General features: G+C 41.4%; 2 protein-coding genes across 3 annotated transcripts in view; one reads left to right on the forward strand and one right to left on the reverse strand.

The window, feature by feature from the left end:
* Positions 1 to 5,183: 5,183 nt before the first annotated feature.
* PAPPA (pappalysin 1) overlaps positions 5,184 to 20,685 on the reverse strand; it is a 255,057-nt gene continuing 239,555 nt past the window's right edge. Inside the window, exons 22-23 of one of the 2 annotated variants that reach the window (XR_004443585.1) lie at positions 11,248 to 11,409; positions 5,184 to 7,596 (exon numbers count right to left, since the gene is read on the reverse strand). Coding sequence is in view for 1 of the 2 variants with exons in the window: in XM_033237652.1 (XP_033093543.1) it covers positions 11,302 to 11,409 (108 nt within the window). In the remaining variant the exon portion in view is untranslated. Of the gene's footprint in view, positions 7,597 to 9,448; positions 11,410 to 20,685 lie in introns of those variants that run through there. The other variant, XM_033237652.1, reaches the window with a different exon arrangement.
* LOC117099256 (protein PAPPAS-like) lies at positions 7,573 to 10,335 on the forward strand. Its single transcript, XM_033238711.1, is given in 3 exon segments — positions 7,573 to 8,996; positions 9,288 to 9,403; positions 10,258 to 10,335. Coding segments are annotated over 3 exon segments (372 nt in total). The 5' UTR covers positions 7,573 to 8,818.

Consider the following 20,685-nt stretch of genomic DNA (forward strand, 5'->3'; position numbering starts at 1 on the left):
GAAACTTTGCCTCAGAGTTGGTGATAGGGTTTAAATCTCACCTTGAATTGTAATAATCCCCATGTGTCAAGGGCTGGGCCAGGTCGAGGTAATTGAATCATGGGGCAGTTTCCCCCATGCTGTTCTTGTGGTAGTGAATAAGTCTCATGAGATCTGATGGTTTTGTAAATGGGAGTTCCCCTGCACAAACTCCCATGCTTGCCACCATTTAAGATATGCCATTTCTCTTCCTTCACTTTTCACCGTGATTGTGAGACCTCCACAGCCGTGAGGAACTGTGAGTCCATTAAACTTCTTTCCTTTATAAATTACTCAGTCTTGGGTATGTCTATATTAGTAGCATGAAAATGAACTAATACTGTTGGCTTCCAAAGGAACCCAAACCAAGAAATGCATTTACAAAGCTCTTGGCAACTGGTCTCTTTCTAATTCTCTGACATCACCTGGCATCTTTTTGCCCCAGTGTGATTTCTTGGTTCCCCTTCTTTCAAATTGAGATCCTGGTGGCCTGAACACTTACCATTCCCCAAACAAGCCATGCCCTAATTCACCCTTTTGGTCTTTGCACATGCTGTTTTCTCTGCCTGCAATATTGGCCATTTTATTCTGCAGTGGTTTTCCACATTTGCAATACCCCACACATTGCACTCCAATGAGCTAGTTGCTTGTCTTTGTATTTGGAATATTTGGATACTCTGCGAGGAAAATGGCTGTGGATGTCTATCTTGGCCACCCCTCTTATCAGTGTTTTAGTCCAATGAATTGTGCATAATAATGCTCAATAAATGATTGTTCAAAAATATTTGAGTAAATGAACACTTTCATAAGTTAACAAATGTGTTTTTGTGGTATAAAGTGGTGTATATATGGAAAAAACAAATTCTAATATGATTTTAACAAGCTGACACCCAGACGTTGTCTAAGAGACTTGGTCACCATCTCTGCAGCCTCTGGGAAAAATTCTGTTTGGAGTGCCAAAGATTAGAGAGGGAAATAAAAACATTCAGCTAAGCATGTAGCCCAGGCTGCAATATACATGTTTCAGCCTCAGAAAAATATGGAGATAACAAACTTTCCACTCCCAGGGTAGTCTGTGGCTCGGCTGCATGTCAAGAAGAAAGAAGACAGAGCATCTCAAAAACTGTGGTCCTTCACTGCCTTCAAATCCCCCACATTTTGTCCCTAGGCATGGAGCCCAGGTTTCTAAACTCTACAGATCTCTGCATTCCATCAAGACCCCTGTGGGGAGAGCCCAGGTACCAGGTAGCAGCAGGGACAAGTTAGTCAGTGATGTCACTCTGTTTTCTACTCAGGTGCTCTGGGCAAGTGGCAAGTTCAAGTTCTGAATGAAACCTCTATTAATTTCCCCATCTGAAAACAGAATAGATTAGACCAATTGCTTTTACATCATGCTCTTTGGAACCCTAAAGCTCTGAAGAAAATAGAATTGAGCTACTAGGAATTGGGCTGCCCCACCCCTCTTGATTAGAGAAGCTCTTTTGACTTGACATTTCAAATAAATTTTGCACTTGAAGAATGGATTCTGCTTCCCAAATTTCTGAGAACGTTTGACTGATTCAGTTACATCTGAGGCAGCCCCTCAAGGATATAAAACCCAGTGAAGGAGAAGGTAGATATCAAAATTGGATATAGGGGCTGGGCACGGTGGCTCATGCCTGTAATCCCAGCACCTTGAGGGGCCGAGGCAGGTGGACCACTGAAAGTCAGGAGTTTGAGACCAGCCTGGCCAACATGACAAAACCTTATCTCTATTAAAAATACAAAAATTAGCCAGCCATGGTGGCAGGTACCTGTAATCCCAGCTACTCGGGAGGCTGAGGCAGGAGAATTGCTTGAAGCTGGGAGGCAGAGGTTGTAGTGAGCCAAGACTGTGCCACAGCACAGTCTGGGCAACCGAGCAAGACTCTCCGTCTCAAAAAAAAAAAAAAAAAAAAGTGGCAGGAGTTCATTGTCAGTACGTGGAATATCTTTGGGTAAAGCAAATTAAAAACTAGTCTAGCTCTGTTTGGGGTAGAATGGGGTTCCTCAGGGGATAAACTCCATTCTTTTGGCTGCTTCTTCACTGGCTTCTCCATAGCATCTCTTAGTGTTCCATCATGGTGCTCAGTTAGCAACAGGCTCAGACAGCTCATCTCATCTTCATCTTGGTAATCATTATCCTCATTGCTCAGATGAGGAGTCATGAGGCTTAAAGGTTAAGTGGCTTGTCAATGATCACAGGGCTATAAAGCAGAATAGCAGAACTGGAAACTAGGACTCCTACCTACTCATACTTCCACAATGCCAACACACATTGCTTCCCTGCTCTACCTTTTGTATTATAAAACTGTTGTATTTTAAGGAATCTCTGCTAACCTTTCCCCTTTGCCATTTCCTCTGTATACCAGTTTTATAGTACAAAAGGTATTATAGGGCCAATTTTTGTGGCCCTATAATGCCAATTATAGGTGGGTAACTTTTGTGGCTGAAGTTAAATGGTGTCTTATTCTCCTTCCCCCAATTGCTCTGGAAAAATGTCTTCTTTCTATGGAGAAATTTTGCAGATGACTCTTTTAAAACTTTTTTATGCTGAGATATAATATACATACAGAAAAGTAAGTAAACTTTTAAGTGCTTGGTGAATTTTCATAAGCTGAACAGACTTGTGTAAACAGCACCCAAATTGAGAAACAGAACATTACCAGCACTGCATGGTAACACAGCATGTTAGAGGCTGTGATCCCAGATCTCATCTAATTCTATTCTGACCCCTTTCCCAAAGCCTTCCTCTCTCATCTTGAGACCCTATGACAAAATCACTGAGGAGTCATCAAAAACATTGTTTGAATGTCCAAACTTACAAACCTGATCACATGGTCTTAGGTTTCTATATTTTCCTGATAGCTGTTCCTAGAAAATAGCTAGATTTTCCTGTTCCAATATTTTATTGTTTAAAACTGAAATCTAATGTGAATTTTACTTCCTGCTCAATATTTCCATAAACTAAAAACTTATTTAAGAAATAAGTTTTTAATTAACCAATCTATTAATTAAAAGAAAGAAAAAAACACATATAAAATTAATCAATTAGTCAACTCCTTCACACTGCCATCCGAGGGACCTTTCTCAACCACAAATCTGACCATGTAAATTTTGTTCAGGAGCTCTGCATTGCTGTTAAGATAGAGCCCCAAATCCTTTTTATGGCTCTTGGTGACTTGTCCATCCTCTAGTTGGGCCACTGTTACCCTTTCTACTGTCTAAACACATTGGTACTTTTTTCAGTTATTTGAAAGTGTCACGCTTTTTCTTACTTAGAAGGATGCACCTGCTGGTCCCATTTGCTTAAACACACCATCTGCTTTTTCTCATTGCCAATTCCTTCTGTCTCTGAAAAGGTCAGTGACTTGCCCAAGTCACAGGGCAGATGGTACTTGAACTTGGTTTCCCCCATTGCTAACCCATGCTTCTGTGCAGCACCGCTATTTCTCACCTCAAACATCATTCCTTTAGAGTTTAAAGCAAAGAAGCAAGTTTAAAGTAAAGAAGCAAGCAACTTCTCATGGGTTGAAGGTTAGAGAATCTCTGCTTTTGTCCAAACTTTTTATTTCTGGTGTTAAAGGTTAAGAACTGAATAGATTTACTAATGCCAGTGCAGCATAATAGAATGCTCCCCTCCAAATTTTTTAAACTTAAACATTAATTTTTTTGGATAGACAAACTCTAGAACTTGCATTATAAATATAAATGAATCAAAATACTGAATATTTCTGCCTTCTTTGAAGTGAGAAAGAAATAATTTCCCATTTGACAGATTAATAAAGTCCAATGAACTCTCCATTACTCTGTGTGTGTGTGTGTGGTGTGTGTGTGTGTATGTGCGTGTGCGTGTGTGTGTTTAGGGTTGGAGAAAGAAGGAAGACGATACTGGATTTAAGAACTTTCATCTTGCAGTAGGAAGCTCTTTTCCCCATGAATTTCTGTCTCTTCAGACAAAACCAAGGAATATAAAAAGCCACATTAAAACTCTCATCTTTTAATCTTTCTGTTTGAGAAATATTTGCCTCTTTTCAGGAGCTGATTGTCTAAATGTTGTTTCAATCTTCACATTGAATAGAACTGTGTAAAACATTTTTCTTTTGTCAATTATTTTACTTTGAAAATAACCGGTTATCTGGAAGAATTTAGAAATGACTTTTTTTTTCTCTTTTAGTAGTCTCCCTCATGTTTCTCCACGAGTTATATTTTTAGAGTCCAAAAAAAGCCACCCCACTATGAGTAGTTCTTGACTTCCCTATCCCTGTCCTTCTATATAATTCACATTGATATTCCCACACAGCCTTTTTGTGAAAAATTCAAAATGTAGTTATCAGCAGATAAACACATATTTTGACCTGCCTTATGGTGGTACTGCCAGCTAGCAGCTCAGTGGACAGAAATCTTATGAGATACTTTTATTATTTTCATATCACATATGGGAAAACTAAATCTTAAAGCCATTAAATAATTTTCCAAAAATCACATAGCTACTGCCTGGTGATAAGATGTACAATGAGATACACTAGACAGATTGAAAGCAGCAACATTTCAGTTTCAGCTGCAGGCTCATTTTCACATATAAAAAAATCATATATATGTGTGTGTGGAGATATATATATATATATATATGCCTGCATATGCATATGTGTGTGTGGATATATATATGATATTTTAATACCAGAAGAGTAAGAAAGAGTTAATCTTAAAGATAGAACTCCACAAGAATGAACAATTTATCCCGCATTTTGCCTTAGACAAATGAAAACTTAGTTATGAACTAGCTCTGATCCACAGCTTAGCACTTGGGAAACCCTGCACTGGTTTGTGTCTTTGGACCATACCAGCATTTACATCTGGAAGTATATTATTAAAGGCTGTGTGCAAAAGGCAGTAGGTAACCAAGAGTGACATATGCTTTAGCTTCCCAGAACTTTCTTATAACATGTAAGAAAGTTTTTCAATTTTTGCATACACAAAATTAGATGCTTTCAGGAATTAATTTTTGTAGAGGAATAGATGTATATTGGATAAAATCTCATGCTGTCATTGATTGTCCAGTTCCAGGCCCCAGGGCTCTCTCCATGTTAGTGTGTATATATGACAGCCCTTTATCATTCTGCAAGAGACAAAAACCACACAACACATTGAAGCATACAAGCTATTATATATTTTCATAATATAGAACTTTAAAGTATAGTAATCAACAGTGGCAAAATATTTCTGTCTCTGACATTATTATTTGTGAGATCCAACCTGTAATTGAGATCAGAGAAAACAGTATGGAAAAACAAATCCACGAGAACAGGATAAAAATATCATGAACAGTAAAATATGTCTAAGTATTTAAAACTGTATAGAAAAAATAAATTAGATGAACAATTGTGTAAATATAAATTAAAAAAAGATGACATTCTTAATAAATAAAGTTTACTATTTACATTTTTATATATTGCCAAAAGATTTAACTTAGATCCATAAAAACACATAAACAGAAAAAAAAACCAAACATAGGAGCAGCAAATTTATGCGCGTGAGGTACAGAAAAAGGATTGGAATTGTGTTTAGTTTTTGGTGTTTAGATTGTTTTCTTTGTGTCTTTTTTCTTTTTCTTGTTTTTTTTTTCTTTTTTTACCATAGGCCAGTAGAATTCTTATGAGAACAGCTTTTAAGCACTTCAATGGAGTGTCATTTTTTTGGTAGCTTCCAGAAGGTGCCAAACAGGTTTCAACATCATATTAATTAGAAATACCCATAATAATTATAACAATAATAAAAAGGTATAATATGATACATAAATATGGAAGAGCAGTTTGTAATATGAATACATTTTCTCTAGACGAGATCACAGTTTTATTTTGTAAATATTACATTTAAGTATATATATACACACATATATGTACAACTATATATACATGTGCATATATATGTAAATTTATATTATATATAATATCTTTATATAGATAGATATCTGCAGACAGGTTATTGATTACAGAGACCCAAGAAAGCAACTCAATAATTGTTCAAAGGTTTCCTCACTGACTGCTGGTGTGTAGTTTAAGAAGCCCCCATTTGTTTGCACTCAGAATGCCTTATCTTCTTTTAATGGAACACTTGATGTGGAATTTTAAGTCTGAGAAGTGAGGTGCCTTCTGAAGAAGAGATTTTAGAGACTCCCTTCCTCTATAAGTTAAAAATGACCGGAAGTCTTAAGTAGACGACAGTTAGCTGACTTTGACGTTGTAGGACATAATCAGCTTTAAACCAAATCATAGAACTGGTAAAGGGTAAGATCAAATTTGCCAAAACAATAAAATATTCTCCAATACAGGTCTCTCTTTTAAGATGGACTACAATTTAGGAGCTCCAGCTTTATTCCTTGAAATATCAAACAAGCACTCCTTGTCTTTCTGAAAAGGCCAATGGGCCTGTGCATTCTTGAATAATAATCCGTGGACTTTGTGTCAAGCGTTGGCCCTCACAGCCCACCTAAAACCTCAGGGCCTCAAAATCTCCTGCCCTCCCACTCTGAGGTAGGTATATAGTATTATCCCCATTTTGCAGCTAGAGAAACTGATGCAAATGTAGAGGCAACTGGATAACTTGTTAAAGATCACTGACCAAACTGCTGCCTGGAGTCAAAAATTCTAAGTTCTTTACAATAGGGACATAATTTCTCTTTTGGCTATTATACATTTCTTTTAAAAAGCAAGTGATTCATAGGAATTGGCAAAAGTTGAATAAATTACAAGAACAAGCTTTTATTCATTTGCTATTTGTTTTTTATGTTTGTTGTTTACTTCGTTTGCTTTGTTTCTCAAAACTCACTGGGATTACCTGTCTGGTCATGTAGCAGCTTTTTAAAAAACTGGACTATGCAGTATGGTTCTGAGTGCAGTCTTTATAAAGCCCAGTGCTGTACTGGTAAATATAAACATTTTATAACGTGAAAAGCACGACGACACAGTATGTCCCCTAATATCTGGAAAAAACAATATCAAGCCCTCCCACTCCCTACTACCACTGATTGCCACCAAACAAATAAACAAAATGCCCACCCCCCCCCCCACAACAACAATAACACATCAAGGGAGAAAATGTCATATTTCCTGGACCTACCACAATGTACAGAAAATAACAGACAGTGTTATCAAATCCACTCTATGTCTTCTAGGGAAATGTTTATGTTTGTGTCTACCTACTGAGTCTGTAGAATAAACAATTTCCTTTAGGAAACATAAAAATATGTTTTTTATTCTTAGTTTTTAATCATGCATTTTTATTTCCTTTTAATCTCTTTGTCTTCTATTAATCTCTATCTGTACAGCTTTGCCACCTTTTTTTTTTATTTTCTCACTTGAAGTAGTTCCAGAAAAAAACACAAAACCTCAAAACTGTTAACTTGACCTTATAATTTCCTTCCTTTCTTCCTTCCTTCCTTCCTTTTTTTCTTCTCTTTCTTTCTTTCTTTCTTTCTTTCTTTCTTTCTTTCTTTCTTTCTTTCTTTCTTTCTTTCTCTTTCTTTCTTTCTTTCCTTTCTTTCTTTCACACAGGTAACACCTATAACAAATTGACAATTGCAACCAAGTTAAATCGAACATGGAAGGGAGGTAGCTGAAATGTGTCTCAAAGAATTATTTTCAACAAATAGCATTTAAGCATTGGCCAAGGTGGGAATAAGACCAAGAGAACCGTCTAGGCAGTGACTCAATGTGTTGAAGCCAGGAGTGGCAGCTGATACCCTACATTTTCAAAGCCCTACCATCTATGACCATTAATCTTTCCCTTCCTTGATACCCCAATTCACCATCAAAACTGATTTCCCAAGGACTGTATTTCCTTAAAAGGTTGTTGGCACAGAATCTCGGGGGGGCAATGCAAATCCTTTGGGTAGGTGTTAAGATTGTGACTTGGAAAAGGTTCCCTAAATAGGGCTTAGAGAACTGTCCACCTCATCTTTTATTTTTTGCTGCTAACAATCTAATACTTCAAATGCAGAACCTTCAGTGTTTTAGGGCCTTTGAGCTGCTGATACACAATAGTGCATCAGAGCTGCCTCTCAGTGCTCCGGTCACCTAAACAGAAGATGACTGAAGGAATGAAATGATGAGTTAATTCCCAGGAGGAAAATAAAACTGGGAATAAATGCATTGCTCAAATTGAGCTGACACTCCTCCACTAAGGTTTGAAAAGACCCTATTAATGATACCTTCCATGTGGGCATGAGGTTGGCCACCAATCAAGTAGCCTCTTTTGCCTAATATCCTTGGCAAATATATGTTTGTTAGCAACAGGTCTGAATGAAAGAGACTGAGTGGGTCTTAATTCAGAAGAGCTGAATTCACTCTGTGAGTCTGAAGATACAAGTCAGCCTCCAGGAATCTTTGCTTAGCTGGATAGTGTGGGAATAGATGATGATGGGAGTGAAGATAGAAAGAGGATAAGGACTGATTTGAGGGAAGCTGGTAAGGTTCTTTTGTGGCTCCTGAAATCACATCATTAGTAATGTCATCTATGGGTCTTCAATGTTTCTTGTATTACCTATGGGTATAATTAAGCAACTGGGAGGGTTGATACTGTTACCTTTCTCAGCTTGTACCTTCTAAGTTAACATCACACAGGCTGCTAACTCTGCTAGGGCAAGAGAGAGGCCTGGAGAGTTGGCAAGAGTGCGAAGATACTGGAGAGGGGTTCAGAATAGGATCATTTCTTCTAATATTATTCTTATTTCTTGCTAATAATTGGTCCTTGTAATTACAGTGAAGTAATGGTCTGGATATAAATGAGATATGGTTTTGTGAGGAAGAAGCATAGAGGATTATTCTTAACAACTGTGGCAGTCTTGCCAATATGGAACCCAATTTCAGAGTTTGTGAAATGGTATAAGTCTCATAAACTATCTCAGCACTGCATCTGTATTTGTGGGCACCTGTGCCAAAAGCAGCTTGATATGTTTCTGGGTTTTTTGTTTGTTTGTTTGTTTGTTTGTTTTGAGACGGATTCTCACTCTGTCACCCAGGCTAGAGTGCAGTGGCACTATCTCGGCTCACTGCAAGCTCCACCTCCTGTTTTAGGCCATTCTCCTGCCTCAGCCTCCCAAGTAGCTGAGACTACAGGCACCCGCCCGGCTAATTTTTTTTGTATTTTTAGTAGAGACAGGGTTTCACTGTGTTAGCCAGGATGGTCTCGATCTCCTGACCTCGTGATCTACCTGTCTTGGCCTCCCAAAGTGCTGGGATTACAGGCGTGAGCCACGGCGCCCGGCGATATGTTTCTGAATGTAATTGGCCAGAGATGGCCAATAGATGTCTTCTCAAGTGTTTTTGATCACCAGGTAAGTGCTACTGGGAGTGATATAATATGGTAGTTCCTAAAGTTATTTTTGGTCCCATTTTTTTTTTTTAAAAAAAAGGCTATGATAGATTAACAACACCTGCCTTGGATGCAGGCGTTAGGTGAGGCTGCACACGTGCGTGGTATTTTCTATCCCTACGCTAGGTTTTGTTTCTGTTGGCTGTCTTCACTAGACTTGAGATGACTTGATTTACAGTGATCCCTATGTGATATAACTAGTCTAGACCTTCCCTTCACCTCAGTTCCCAGCTCCAGGTTTCAGAAAGCATGTCCCACTCAACCTTTCTCTCCAGTTCATCCTGTATTAATTTCTTCCCATATTAATTCAAAGGGAGTGGACAAGTACCTGGCTGAAAAGAAACAAAGAGATCCCCAAAGTGTTGGGGGCTTCCACATACAATTGACTAATTTTCACTTAACTTTTGGAGGCTAGACATGGGAGAGAGAAAAGCATTGCCCAGTCACAGGTATGGAAGGGAGTACTGGTAGCTGGAAAAACCATATAGAAAACATGATGACCATGTTGAGTTGTTGGTGCTGAGGCTGTGAAATCTTTGGCTTCTTTCTGATGGCCCTCTCGAGAACAATGTATACTATTCTTATAAAAGATTCTTTCTCCCAGAATTGTATCTCCTCAGAGCAACAGCAAAGTTCTTAGGACCAAAGCCTACTCTAGCCTGAAGGGCTAGGAAGATTAGGATGAGGATAATAATCCAAGAGTCTCAACAATTCCAATAGTCTCTGGATGGCTCCAACATCATAGAAATTTAACACTGTTCCACTTGTTTACAAAATCTAACACTGGCTTAGACATTCTGGACTTTCAGTGAGGGTTCCAGCATCTAATATCCCTCAACTCTTTTCCAGGGTGAGAGGCCCACTTACAGGAAACTTAACTTCTCACCATGTGGACCCATGAGGGTTTTTCTCTTGCAGAAGGGCTAAAAAGTGAGGAGCTATGGAAAAATGTGGGTCACTTTTAAGGCAGCCTGTTTGGTTGTGTGGAATTTTTCCTAACCTAGTTCTACCATCTTGGATTATTCAATGTATAGGATAGAGCAGCAGGAAAAGTAGCAGCAAATGTGGTCCCAAGGCAAGATTTGGGGGAACAGGTAAGTCCTAGAGGGATATTATTACCTCAAGCCTCAAGCAAGGGGCTGACATAATACCTTGACATTGCAATCCTAAGCCATTCTCAGATTGGCCTCGAACCCTGGAGTTGGGGTAAAATCCCCCATGGCAGCAGAAGAATTGGGGCGCTTTGCATACCTTATAATCTTTACCTCTTCCTAGGTCCTAGTTCCCTAGAAGATAGGTGATCACAGACTATTTCACTGCCAATCCCAAAGGACTGTACAATTGTGCATGTCGTACATATTCCGAGCCTCAGGGTGTGAACTATCTTGACATCTCCACACTTGGTCTTAGCAGTTTCTGCAAATTTCTTTCTCCCAAGGATAGTGTTGGCTAGGAGCTTGGGAAAGAAAAGATTGAGTTTATTCCAGTCTCTCTCTACTCATCTCCAGAACTGCCCTCACGCAGATGTTTGTATGGGTGTGTATGCATGCATGTGTACTAACCACAGATGGGCACACTCTAGATATAGAACATGTTTCTTGCTGTGGTTGTGTGACAAATGGCTAGAATTTTAGGAGGCTCTGGGACTGCACACTGTATATGCAATCCATCTCAGACTTTGGGATGGGAATCCATTTCATCATCCAGCATGGTGAAACTTGGTTCATTCACCCCACTGTGTGTCCTTCCTGGGTAAAATTAAAGGCAGACCGGTTGGGTGCTAAGGATCCCTGGTGTGGAGAGGCCATTCCATTGAGCAGCTGACTGTGAAATCAATACCAAAGGGATGCGGGTCCTGGCGTTGGGAATTCTTTGACAACTCCTTGTCCTTCCTTAGCCATGGCTGTATCCCCGGAGGTCTTTCCGGCTGTGTTCTTGGGCCTGGGGGTCCCGACAAGCACAGTCACCTTGTAGGTCACAGGACATAGGGAATGGGGTGACCTGCAGAAAGAGAGAAGAAGCGAATCAGGTGGTTTGGTCTGAAGCAGTAATGATCAGGAAGGCAGTGGAGGGCAGCGATACAATCACTGGATTTGAGGAGCAGAAGGTTCAAGTTCAAGTCATGGCTCTGCTTCTTGCTATATCCTGGTGATAACTTTTATCGAGAGCACCATGATCATAATCACAGCAGTTTTCATTTACAGAGGCACTTGCTATGGGTCAGGCATTTGCTATGGGGTAAGGCAACTCAGTGATTTCCAAACAAGAAAACACTTTTGACAACTCTGTAAGACAGATACTCCAACAATCACCCTTTTATTGATGGGGAAACTGAAGCTCAGAAAGGAATAAGAATTTGCCAAAAGTAATAATAAGTGTCAAGTCTAGTATTTAAAGTAAAACAAGTTACTTATCTCTGAGCCTCAGGTCCCTATGTAGAGCTGATATAATAAGACCCACTTTGTACTGTAAACTATAGGAGCTGAGTAAAATCATGGGTGGAAAATTGTAGTGCACTATAGCAAAGTCAATTAATAGAATTGTGTAATGGAATATCTGATGTATATGTGATCAAGTGAAAGAAAGGATGTGGAAGTGTCCTTTGAGAAACCGTAAGTCTCTGCACATATTCGTCACTTTGATTTTAGTAGGCAATGATGAAAACTAAAAGCATGTCTCAGGGAAGCTAGACCACCTTCTGGGAGGCTTGGAATCCTGAGTAGAGAATAGATCATATGGAGGTTTTGCACAAAATTTGAAGGACCTGGGAAGCAGATTTTAGCATACGAAAAAGTGAGAGGACTGAGTTCAATCCAGTTTCCAGTTCGTTCTTTCATGTGTTCTGTGACCTTGGCCAGCTTTCCTTTCTGAGAACTGATAGGAAGAGCCCAACAGAGTGAGTGTCTTCCCCATCCAGCAGATAATCTATCTTTCCAAAGAGCACAGTGCAGTCCCTGCTTGAGTCCCCGCCTGAACTAACGCAAGTAGATTTCACCTCATTGCATCATGACATTTGCATATCACTTTCCCCAGAGAGTCTCCAATCTGCGCAGATGGATTTAATGACCTCATTTGCCTCCTGCCTGGGCAGGGTCTCCAAGTGGTCACGTAGTCTCAGAGAGAATCTTTGTTTCTATCCCTCTCTCTCATGTACTTGTGGACTCATTCTCAATGTCTAGCTCTTCTTTTTTCTCTGCCTCTTTGACCACTTCCCCTCCCTCCCAACATCTCTCCATCCTGAAATTTTGCAAAAATTTAAAAGGTAGAATGGAACATCAGAAAGATTTAAGTATACGCCCAGCTCTCTCATCTACTTGAGACGTGACCTTGAACATGTGACAATTTCTCTGGGTCTCAATGAACTCATTCATTTAATGGGAAAAACAAAAGTGTAGACCTCCTGAGGTTGTGATAAGGAATACATGAAATAACTCATGAAAACACCTCACACAGTGCTTGACATATGCTAAGTGCTCAATTATTCTCTCTCTTTCTCTCTCCCACTCCCTCTCCTTTATTTTTTTGGTCTATCCTCCCACCACTTCTGTGGCCCATAAGGCAGGGACCAGGTCAATCGTGTTTATTTCTGTTTTCACAGGGCCTAAGCCACAGAATGAATAAATTTCTATGCATTGCTCCATCTCTCTCTGACTCTTTGTACTTATGGCTACCACAAATCTTTGTTTCTCTTTTCAGTTTAAATTCCTAAGTGCTTGATGCTGTGGTAAGCATTTCCACAGTCCCTTTTTCCAAGCAGCACCGCTCTTCTTGCTCACAGCTACTTGCTGTTCTCTGTTTAGGACATTTACTTTCCAGCTTCTGTGACTCTGTGGAATACATCTAGGATATTCCATCTAGAATCTAGAATATTTGCTCCTGTTCATTTTACCTTGAAGAGAAGCACAGAATGTTAGAACTGGAAGTGTCATAGAGAGAAAACCCTCCAGTCCAAACAGGGAAACTGAGGGGAAAGCCAAGTCAAAATCCAACCACTAGGGTAGAGTGTGGACAGTACTATCATGAAAGCCAAAAGGTTCGGGTTGGGATCCTTGTTTGCTTCACGCTCGCTGAACGATTTTGGGAAAATCCCTCCACTGTCATGAACTTAGGTTCTACATCTATGAAAGGAGGATTTTTAAAATACCATATTTCATATCGCATTTTTTGTGAGGATCAAGCAAGAAGAAACATGCAAAAGTCCCAGCACATGACCTAACACCTTTGAGATGCTCAGTGCCGAATACATATATGCTGAATCAAATTTCTCACTCACTCGTATTTCACCATCTTTCCTGCCTATTGTCCCCCACCTCCCACCTTCCACACTTGAACAATCTCCTTGTCCTTAACTCCCCCATGCTTTATCCATCCCCATCTCCTACCCTTGCTCTCATTCTATCATTAGCACGATCCAGTTACCTCTAATGTCTTCTCTAAAATTCTCTCTGTAACACTTTCCCATTGAGCTCAAACACCCATTAGGGATGGTTTCATGTCTGCTTTATCTTTTGTGCTTTCTGCTGCACATCACTCAAGGCAAATATTCAAAAAATTATATGTCTTAGAATAAAATCCAAAGTCCTTACCACAAGTTCAAGGCCTTGCATGATCTGATTTCTATATAATTCTCAGATCTTAAATGGTTCCCTTCTCCTCCTCACTCTCATTGGCTTCTTTATTTATTGGTTCCTCATATACTCTGTTTTCCTACTTTTGTGTCTTTAGCCACTAATGGTCCTCCACTCTGACTGCCCTTCCCTGGCCAGCTCTTTTTCATTGTCCAAGTCTTTTCTCAAGTATCACTACCTCCCTCAGTAGTCTGACCAAAGATACTAGATTGGTGCAAAAATAATTGTCGTTTTTGCCATTGAAAGTAATGGCAAAAACAGCAATTACTTTTGCACCAATCTAATAGCACCATCACCTTCATACCATATCACAGCATCTTATTTTTACACCCTTCTAATACTGAATTACTTCTTTACTTCGATGTCAGCTCCCTCTGAGCAGGGACCATGACTGTTGTTGAACTGAGTCTTTATGCATTCAATGACCCATGAATGAGCAAATGAATGCATGAATATGCAGGCAGAATACAAGTCAGGGAACCTCCACTCTTGCAGTCGGCTGCTGGGTGACTTTAGAGAAGTTACTTCCCTTCTCTGAGCTTCAGCTTCCCTACCTATAATAAGAGTTGATTTTCATAGCTTGTAACTTCCCATCTGGCTGAAAATCCTTCTCAGTCTGAGAAAGGTAGAAGGCAAAGACCTGGCCAGAAAGGAAGTTGAAACATAGAATTTCTTCACAAATCCTGTCTTGAATGCTTCCCTTCCTGCCCTCCCCAGTTCAATCAGCTTCTCCAAAATTGCTGGCTGGCAAGGCCTTGCCACCAGTTAGCTTCTCAGGCCTGTCTCGGCACTCTGGCTATGCTGGGGTGGTATCATCTTTTTCTTCCTTCCCCAGGCCAGTCAGGGCAGTTTAAGCACTTCCCAAATAAACACTGAAGGGAACTCAATCAGAATATGACAAAGCCTAGGAGGGTTGGTCTCAGGAGGCCTATCCAGAGCCTCCTTGTCTCCACTATATGCTTGTAAGTAGTATGTTGTAGACTTTACACAGAAACTGTATGACTTTCGGCAAGTCCCTGGCATCTTCAGCCTCCCCATCTGTAAGACAAGAGTCTTTATCAAGACCTCGCAGGGCTCTGGTGAGGAGTCAGTGAAGTCATGTCAGGTTCAGCCTAACTCTCAGAGCGCCCAATGTAGAGGAGACACATGGTGTTTTCTTCCTTCCTGTTGCCTCTTTGTGAACTGCCTGTTCAGAGCCTTGTCTGTTACAAGCTTCCTCACTGATCACAGATATAAAGCTGAGAAGAAAAGGGTAGAGATTTTCAGATATTCCTAGGTCTAACCTGGAAAGGACTTTGGGACACCTGTTCATGCAGGTTCAAGCGGTGAATACCATTGTACACACACTAGTGATTCCAAAGGACCTTCCACATGCCAGATGATTTTTATATATTAGCTCTCTGACTCCACACCACCTTGTGAGACTATCACTATTAGCTACCCATCTTGCAGATGAGAAAATAGAGATTTCAGAATGTTTAAAGCAAAACTAACCTGTCCCAGGCCTCAGTACCAGTCAGTGAGTTGATGATGCAGGATTCCAAAACCCAATTCAAACACTTGAGAGCTTTTCAGCAAGTGAGAGTAAAAAGAAGGGGGAATGGCCGGGCGCGGTGGCTCAAGCCTGTAATCCCAGCACTTTGGGAGGCTGAGACGGGCGGATCACGAGGTCAGAAGATCGAGACCATCCTGACTAACACGGTGAAACGCCGTCTCTACCAAAATTACAAAAAACTATCCGGGCGAGGTGGCGGGCGCCTGTAGTCCCAGCTACTTGGGAGGCTGAGGCAGGAGAATGGCATAAACCCCGGAGGTGGAGCTTGCAGTGAGCTGAGATCTGGCCACTGCATTCCAGCCTGGGCGACAGAGCGAGACTCCGTCTCAAAAAAAAAAAAGAAGGGGGGAAAAAAAGGTATTTTCTTCACAACGTGAAAAAGCTGACTGCTGCTTTGTCTTTTTAATCACCAATAACCTTTATTCTTATTATGTGCCTGGCACTGAGCTAAACTCAATGTGTATCATTATCTTACTCACTGTGCCCAGCAATGCTAAGAGGTAACTATTCTTACTATCCCCATTTTACATCTTAAAGGAAACTAAGATGCAAAGAGGTGAGTCAGTGGACTGGCAGGTGGCCTGGCACTCCTTAGCACCATGCCCCAGGAGGACAGCAGAACAGGAGTCAGGGTCCTCTCTTCACAGATGAATAAACTGAGGCATAGAGAGAAGAATCACATCTTGATAAAATCAGAGCTCTGAGCCCAACTGCCAGATTCCCTGACTCCCCAAGCAGCTCCCCACCTTCTCCCCGAAGCGGCCTCCCAAGAAAACCTACCACCCACAGCATGAACACCATGGTGGCCAGTTTACATTTGGGGATTCTCAGCATCATGTGGCTAGGCTGTCCCATAAATGGCTTGGCCACCCACTCTGGGATTCTGTTAGCAAGCCAGGGCCATGACTGCCAGGATTCTCTCCTTTTTTACTCGGGGCTAGAGATGGTGCTCCGGCACGTGGGTTCTCCCTCTGGGTGAGCTGCTGAGGAGAACACCTCCATCTGTGAGTGTGAGTGGCTCAGGAATGCAGCTGAGGCAACTGTACCACAAGGCCCTGGCTGCAGATCCTGTCTAGAGCTGAGAGACATGCAGGGGCTGGATTCTGACTCAGACTCCACAGGGAGGTAACTAGCAGAGCATGGTGGGGGTGCTGGTCGAGGAGGGACAAGAGTCATGTTGTGCTGATGGTCAGAGAGCTTTGACTCTGTCTCCTGCTGGCTGTGGGGGCCACATCACTGGCAGGTCACTTCACCTGGTTGAATCTTAGGGTCTTCACAGTGCTGATGGAAAGATTTCATGAGGACCAAGTACATAAAGGCATGACGCCAAGGACAAGGATTCCCCTGTAAGTTTCTTAAATGTAGGATGGATACAGTACCTGGCATAAAACATGGAACAGTTAATGTATACAGAAGCTTGTTTAAATGAAGATAAAGTGGTCATGTGGATAAATGGAAGATAAAGTGGAAAAAATATGGGTAAATTGGAGGAAAGCACTGACCTAGAGGAGAAAAAGACATGTTTGAATCTTTGCCCTGTTGCTGAGTTTGGTGTATGCTATAAGGCAAGTTACTTCCCTTTTCTGGGCTTCAGTTTCTCTATCTGTAAAAAGGAGGTACTAACAGTCCTACCACACAGAAGCATGTTGGGTAAAGTATGAAATGCAAGTAAAGCATTTAGCATAATGCATGGCATAAAATATGGGCTCAATAAATGATGATGCTAGTGGTGATGGTGGTGATGGTTTTGACAGTGAGGTAATGATTATGGTGGTGGTAATAATGTTGATAATTATGCTGATAACTTTTTAGGATAGAAGGGCTGGATTCCATCATAGGACCAATATAAAATGACCAAGATAAAATGAGTGTCTACTTCATCCATAAGGAAAAAGTCAGGGCTACATTCCAAAGCGGGGGGCCAGGGGAGGGATGGGATTTAATAACATTCCAGAAGCCAATAATTTTTGAATATGGAAGAGTTAGTCTAGTGTGCTTAGCCATCTGCTTGTTGTCTCTTACTAATCCTCCAAGTTAAGCATATCTACTCCCTCTTCTAAAAGGCCTTCTGGGATTCCCTAGACTGGCTCAGTGCTTCAAATTCTCCTGAATACCCCCACTGGTCTCTGGATAAAGTTCAATCTCCCTGGCTTGGGTGATAAAAGCCTTGCTTATCCATCTAGGCTCATCTTTCATCCCTTTTCCCCTTGTACCATGCTCTGGGCATACTCAGGGAATTATAATTTCCTTAACACTTTCCCTAGTGTCTGGGCCTTTGCACAGCCTGTTCCTCTGGCCAGAGATACCCTTTTCCCTCCCACCCCTATCTCTGGTCCTCCCTTACTCCTTTCATCTGGGAAATAACTTCTGGACTTTTCATGTATTGCCTTTGTTGTTGCCTTCCCTAGGAAACTTCGCTGACCTCCTGACTTGCTGTGTCTCCATGAGTACTTGCTATACTCTAAATGTCTGGCTACTCATCCATAAAACATGAACTCAGTGCAGCTGGGACCAGGTTCTTGTTCATGGCCTAGTACAGTATCTATCACACAGCAGGTACTACCCTAAATTCACTCGTTCAAAAAGTATTTATTTGTGGGTGTTGAGTACATACTATTGGACAGGAAACATTGAGGTACACTGGAAATTGGAATCTATCAATAAACAAACAAGAAGCACATTCTTATCCTCATTAATTCTGCATTCTAGCATCAAGAGGGGTAGGGGTCATCTGATCATAAATAAATATATTTTATAGTGTGTTCCAGGGTGATAAGTATTAGGGAAGAAAGAAAAACCAAAACAGAAGGCAAAGCAAATGAACGTGGGAGTGCCAGGGTGATGTGGGGTGGGTGGTCAGCGTTGGACTCATTGAGAACACAGCACTTGGGCAAAGACTTGAAAGAGGTGAAGGAGTGAGTCATGAGGATGAATAGAAGAGGGTTCTCAGCCAAAGAAATTGCCAGTGACACAGTGACAAAGGCTGTAAAGTAGAAGGATGCCTGAGCTGAGCTAAGGACAGCAAGGAGTCCAGAGGGCCAGAGGTGAATAAGAAAAGGCATACACAGTGGGAAGGGGGCAGTCAGAGAAGCAATGTGGGTGGGAAAAGCACCCACATTTTCCCAAGGGCTTTGTAGGCACTGGGAAAACTTGGGTTTTCACTCCAAGTAAAATGGGAAGGAACTGTATGTCTTTGCATTGAGGTATGATGTGATCTGACTTGATTTAAAAGGACTATTCTGTGAGGTTAGGAGTTCAAGACCAGCCTGAGCAATATAGTGAAATCCTGTCTCTACTAAAAATACAAAAATTAGCCAGGTGTGGTGGCACATGCCTGTAATCCCAGCTACTCAGGAGGCTAAGACAGGAGAATTGCTTGAACCTGGGAGGCGGAGGTTGCAGTGAGCCAAGATTATGCCACTGCACTCCAGCCTGGGCAACAGAGCGAGACTCTGTCTCAACAACAACAACAAAAAAGGATTATTCTGGCTGCTGGGTCAAGAAGAGACACTGATGTACATCCCCAAGTCAGCTACCCAACACCCAGCCCTTTGTTGATACAGGTTATCACCCACTCTGCTAAGAAGGCTGCTCTCCATGTAATGATGTTGATTATTTTTCCATATCTTATAGAATCACTAACCTTCTTAGACCAATAATAAATGTCCTTTCTTAAGAAACCATGTTCTCATTTAGGTAGGGTTTAAGATTTAGCAAATTGGTCATTTAGCAAATATTGCAGCCTTACACATGGTTGCATGAATTGGGTGCACCATCCTGTGCTGAGAGGTGTTTCTGGGATTAACCTCTTCTTATTCTCTGTAGGTCTCAGTCTTAACTACCACTCCGCTTCCTGCTCAATGACCAACTCATCCAGGAAGCCATGTGAAGAGTCCTTAGGCACATTTTTAGAAAGCCTTGGTATGTTGAGTTCTTAGACAGGAATCTAACTCAAATATCAAGACATAAAAACCCAAAGTGAGTCTGGCCTACCCAAGGTCACAGAGTTAATAAGTCACAGAACCAGGACTATACCCCAACTCCCTAGACATCTATAAGAATCAGTCTCTTAGCAGCCATCTGAAACATGACCACAACTAGTGTTCCAGGCCACCACACCTTAGAAAGCTTTGGTATGTTGAATATGTTAAGGTTGTTTCCCTTTTCTCCCTCACACCCCAACACATGCTTACTTAGAATGATTCCAATTATAAACTCAATATTTTTTGTCATGAAGGAAAACCATTGGAGCGACCATTCTGGAAATCTGCTTTGTATTTGAGGCTCCTCAAGGCTCCAACAGGAAAATAATAAACTGACATCCTGAGAGGCTGAGTCCTGCCCCTTCCTGTCTGCCTCACACTGCAGGCAGGTGTCTGGGTGGGAAATTGGACACCCCTGTCAGACAGAGTTTCCTGCACTGTCTTGCTCTTGTCTGCCAGCCGGGTCCAGGTCACCCCGTAAGGCGGATGTGGGGAACAGCTGGTGTCTGTACAGACAAATATGGGAGGGAGAATGAAGGGAGCAGACAGTCATCATGCTGTGCCAAGGCATCACGGAGGCCCTAGCCCTGGGAACCGGGAAGAAATTTAGGTGGAAAACTGGCAAGAAGGAAGTCTGGGAGAAGATGCTGAGTGCTTAACTCTGGGCCTGGAGTTCATACCAAAAACTTCATTCCTGGAGGTCTACAAAGCAAGAAGATCACCCACAAGGGGCAGGACAAGATGCTTAGGCAAGACACAAGCCCATTGCAAAAAGATGTTCCCAGGGGTTACAGGCAGGTGCTGTGCAGCTTAAGTTCTCTTGGTTTGCATCTTAGCTTTACCACTTGCTAACTGTGTGAACTTAACCCTTCTAAGCCCCAGTTTCATCATCTATAAAATGAGGATTAAAAAGATAACACCTAGGCAGCTCACATCTGTGATCTCAGCACTTTGGGAGGTTGAGGCTGGTGGATCACGTGAGCCCGGGAGTTCAAGACCAGTCTGGGCAATGCAGGAAGACTGCTTTCTCTACAAAAAATATGAAAATAGCATGGTGTAGTGGTGTGTGTCTGTAGTCCCAGCTATTTGGAAGGCTGAGGTGGAAAAATCA

This window comes from Trachypithecus francoisi, unplaced genomic scaffold, assembly GCF_009764315.1.
Source record: "Trachypithecus francoisi isolate TF-2019V2 unplaced genomic scaffold, Tfra_2.0 Lachesis_group16, whole genome shotgun sequence".
NCBI classification, from domain to species: Eukaryota; Metazoa; Chordata; class Mammalia; order Primates; family Cercopithecidae; genus Trachypithecus; species Trachypithecus francoisi.